At 57.0% G+C, this 4,384-nt stretch overlaps 2 protein-coding genes across 2 annotated transcripts in view; one reads left to right on the top strand and one right to left on the bottom strand.

Moving 5' to 3' along the window:
- Window positions 1–52: 52 nt before the first annotated feature.
- On the bottom strand, window positions 53–1,375 carry LOC146597250 (uncharacterized). The gene has a single exon (XM_085302469.1). It carries the CDS (start codon window positions 910–912, stop codon window positions 238–240), a length of 675 nt encoding a protein of 224 aa, XP_085158595.1. The 5' UTR covers window positions 913–1,375; the 3' UTR covers window positions 53–237.
- A 2,165-nt stretch (window positions 1,376–3,540) lies between these two features.
- Window positions 3,541–4,384, top strand: part of IARS1 (isoleucyl-tRNA synthetase 1) — a 96,185-nt gene continuing 95,341 nt past the window's right edge. The window contains exons 1-2 of the mRNA XM_085302468.1: window positions 3,541–3,586; window positions 4,068–4,186. The gene's annotated coding sequence lies outside the window, so the exon portion shown is untranslated. The remainder of the gene's footprint in view (window positions 3,587–4,067; window positions 4,187–4,384) is intronic.

The following is a 4,384-nucleotide window of genomic DNA, read 5'->3' as shown; positions in this document are numbered from 1 at the left end:
CGCGGCGGCTGCGCGGCCCCGGCCCCCCCCGCGCACACCGCGCACCGCTGGAGCGCCTCCAAGTTCACTTTATTCACGGCGGGGAGCTGCCCCCTCGCTTACACGCGCGCGCAGCCAACGGCCCGACCCCCGCCGACAAAAACGCGGAGGGGCGGCCGAGGAATAAATACAGCGGCGGGGGCCGCGCCCTCCCCGCCGCGCCGGCGGGAAGGCTCCAGGCGAGCAGCGGCGCCCGCCTCAGGCGATCCGGCTGCAGAACTCGTGGAAGTCCCTCTCCATGAAGAGCTCGCTCTCGATCACATCGTCCTCGGAGGGGAAGTAGGGCAGGCTCTCCTCCTGCGGCGGCCCCGCGCCCGCCGCGCCGCCGCCGCCGCCCCCGGCGCACTCCATGAGCGCCCCGCGCGCGTTCTCCAGCACCCCCAGGTACGAGTCCATGTCCAGCGGGTCCATCTCGCAGTCCGAGCCGCCGCTCTCGGTGCCCACCGAGTCCGACCGCAGGTGCATGAGCTGGTACTTCTCCCGCATGAGGAACTGGTTGGTGTTGCGCGGCGCCCGCATGCCCGGCGCCCGCCGGCCCAGCACGTTGACGGGCCGCAGGGAGAGCAGCACCCGCCGCCGCGCGGGCCGCCAGCAGCGGCGGTAGGCCCGGCGCTGCTGCAGCTGCAGCTGCTGCTGCGAGTGCTGGTAGTGGCTGTGGGTCCGGCTGCCCAGCAGCTTCCTGGAGACGCCGGGGTGCCTGCCGCGCCGGCCCGGGTGCCACCGCGAGCGGCTGCCGCCGCGCCGCGCCTCGGCCCCCTTCAGCGGCGGCTCGGCCCCCTCGGGCACCCCTTCGCCCCTGCCGGCCTGCGCCGCCTCCCAGGCCAGGCTCCGGGCTCCGCCGCCGCACAGCATCAGCTCCTCGCCGCCCCACATCGCAGCCCGCCTCTCTCACATGCTCTTCGCAGCCCGGAGAGCCGCCCGGGCGCCGCCGAGGAGCGAGCTCCGCGCCGCTGCCGTCGCCTGCTCGGTGCGCGCTTCCCCCTTCCCGGGGCTGCTGCGGAGGTTGGTGAAAGCCCTGCGGCGTCCCCGCTCGCGGGGGCCTCTCCTGGCGCCTCTACCTTTTCACAATCCGCTCCGTTTTTTTCTTGAGCGGAGCCCTTTTACAGCGCATAGCCTGGCTGAACGGCTGCGGGCTGGGGGGCAGCTTGACCGCCTTCAAGCCGSCGCCGCCTCGGAGAGATGGTCTCGCCTCCGCCCCAGCCGGCTGCTACCCTGCTGTCAGAGCCGCGCCAGGCAGGAGCGGGCCGCGGGACGAGGGCGGGGAAGGCGGGGAGGGCCGCGAAGGCGCTGACCGCGGGGCCGCACCGCCTGCCTGGCTGCCTGCGCCGCGCCGCCGCCCCGCGCCGACTGACGGCGCTCGCCCGCTCGCCCCCTACTTATAGCCTGCGGAGCGGCCCACGAGCGGCCGCGCCGGGGGGGGGCCGCGCTGCTCCCAAACCAGCCTTTCTTCCCCAAACCCTCCCCCTTCTGTGCCCAGCAAGCCCGCGGCGCTCCGTGCAGGGAAACGGCACGCGCGGGGACGCGCTCTGGCTCTCCGCGCGCGTCCCGGCCCCTTCTCGTCCCTTCGCCGCATTTTGGTTCGGCTCGAGGCGCTGGGGGAGGTATTTTGTTCCTCCCCTATTCACGAACCCCTCCTGCGCTCAGGCCTTTGCGTAGCGGCCGCCGTCCTTCCCCGGAGCGCTACGCAAACTCCGTAAAGCCGGTGCCTGAGCCACGCAGGCGTAATGGCCCTGAGGAGAAGGGGCGCCCGGCGATGGCGCTGGGGGAAGGGCGGCGAAGGGCGGCCCGAGCGCTTAACGCCCGGCGGAGCCGGCAGCCCTGTGTCCGAGCGCGCCCGGCGGCGGCCGGGGGGGAGCCGTGGCGGCGGGGGCAGCGGTTCGTGCCCCGTGCGGGCCGCCCCCCGGCTCCAGCTTCTGGCTGGCACCGGCGCTGCCCGCGGGAAATGGCTCTCTGGGCGCCCGTGGCTCACAAAATGGTGCCCGCTGTCCGAGCGCGCACGTTACCCGCCGCCTTCCCGGGGGTGCGAGGGGAGACGGGGCTCGCGGGGGCGGGCGGCTGCTGTAGTTTTCCCCAGGGAGGAGCTCGGCGCCCCTAGCTCCAGACCTAGGAAGCTCCGAACCAGAGAGAGGGAAAAGGATTCGGGGKTGTGGGAGTGGGCGTCTGGCGAGCAGCGAGGTGGGCGAAGGGCGGGAGCGTGCCCCGAGGCTTGCAGAGATTTAATTTCTTCCSTTTATTCCCTTTTCAGGATGAACCTATGGTTTTTGACAGTATTTTGTGAAAAATTAGAGCAGAGCCATTCTTTTAGTGTGGTGAGTGCCCCAGAAATTCTTGCTAGGCCTGGATTCCTCTTACATGATCTTTTTCCTGGTTTTCAGACTGGTTTTGTTTGCTTAACATGTAACTGGTGTACTAAACATGACATTGAATTCCCTGTTCTCCCCATCTTTACAGTTAATTTGTTTATGAAATACAGGAACTCARTGTTGCGGCCCATAGTGTTTCAAATAAAGGCATTGCATGAATATGGACAGAATTTCTTGCATATGCTCTTTATTACTGTAGTAAAGGACAGAGAAGTGCAGAACATTCAGAGGGGAACAAGATGAAAATCTATGTAGTAACAGTGCTGTCAACATTTGAATTGCCTACGTTTTTATTGYTTCAGGATATATATTTTAAGCAGTATTTGTTTTACGTTCCTTTTAGAAAGGAGTTAATATTACATGGTACTTCATTTTAAAGTCAACTGGTATTATCACCTATACATTTTACAAACAAAGATTTAAAAGAAAAGGATAGCACTGGCGCAAAAAATGGTTACAGTTGCCCAAACCATGGAACTCTGGAAACTGAAAGAATGTGAAACAAGAGGGAGGCTGCAGTGTATAACTGTACAAGTATCTGTATAACTGAGAAAACATTCTGGATGTAGGATGTAGCTTCCTATAATGGGAAGATGAGCAAAATCTCAGGATTAGATACTCTGTTCTAGGTGTCTTCCTCTTTTAGCTACCTGTTCGTAATCTTGAATCAATCTTTACATTTTCTTAAATGAAACTATGACAAAATAAAATACTCAGTTGAAACAATATTGCAGCAGGTGCTAGAGTTCAAGACCTGCTTATCTGTAGTTCTTGAATTGTCTCAGGCCTTTTCATAGCTTTTAAATGCATTAGATGCAATATAGGTGAAACCGTTTTTTTGTGACTCTGAACTGATCTCCTGACTATAGAACATCCAGGATCAACATACACTTGTGAATCATTTTTATGATGGAGGCTTTCCTTGCATGCATATACATTCTGTTTTCCATTGTCTTGTTGATCAGTCCTGCTTCGTCTGACCTCATTTCAAATTTTCTGTTTTGTTTCTCTGAGTTTGGTGCAGAGGGATTTCACCTTTAGCTTATCTTAGTGATGTACAAAACTGTGCAGAAAATATTGTACTTTGTGCAGATCAGAAGTGCTTTAATGTGACATACTTTGCATCTGGATGTGTCCCTCATCTGCAGAGTGAGCTCCTGGATTATGTGGACCAATGAGTTGAGGTATGTGTAGTCTTGAAAAAGTAAGATCAATGGATAGGTTGTATCATTCACCTACATCTGTATTAATACATACATTTTAAAAGTAATTGAAAATCATTACATCAGGGCAACTGAGGCAGAAGTCTGATAACTGTACAGACAATTATTGATCTGAACTTCATTCCACAGTATCTTTTTTTTTTTTTTTAGGTACTTAAGGTGTGTAAATGTGTGATCTAGAAAGTGTCTTTCTCTTTTCAGAGTTTTCTTGGTTTTTCGTGGATTGTGTTCCATTTCTCACTGTCTAGAACTTTTCCACAGCTTTTTCAGYGCTTCCTGTAGAGGGAAGGAAATGTTTTGTAACTTCACAGGGTTATGGTTGGCAGCCAGTACTAATACTTGGCACAGTTTTTTCTAACTCTTAGTTTCCATGGACATGGGAGGGAACCTGTTTACAAGACAAAATTTTTTTTCTTTCCTCTTTTTTTTTCTTTTTTCCTAGTTGGAGTGTGAGGCTAGAAGAGTGACTTCTGTAGTGTTCAGAGTCTTGCATGAATTGGTAATCTCAACACATGGAAGAATGTTTACTCCTTTACTGGAGACAAGCGGCAGAGATGTCTGGTTAGTACAGTCTCGAGGCGTACTCGGGGCTGGGGGGTCGAGGGAAGCCTGACAAAACCCGTATCTGGAGTTTCGCGCCGAGCGGGGAGTGGGGGCTTCAGGCACGCTGCTGGAAGCTCCTCCTGAGCTCAGAGCCCAGGTTTGTTCAACTCCAGGGCTCTTCGGCGGGCTCTTCCCTCTGTGGATGTGCAGGGGGCA

The sequence above is a fragment of the Rhea americana genome, unplaced genomic scaffold (genome assembly GCF_003343005.1).
Source record: "Rhea americana isolate MKP2758 unplaced genomic scaffold, rheAme1 scaffold_19, whole genome shotgun sequence".
In the NCBI taxonomy this organism is placed as follows: Eukaryota; Metazoa; Chordata; class Aves; order Rheiformes; family Rheidae; genus Rhea; species Rhea americana.
This window is presented reverse-complemented; position numbering and strand designations above follow the sequence as displayed.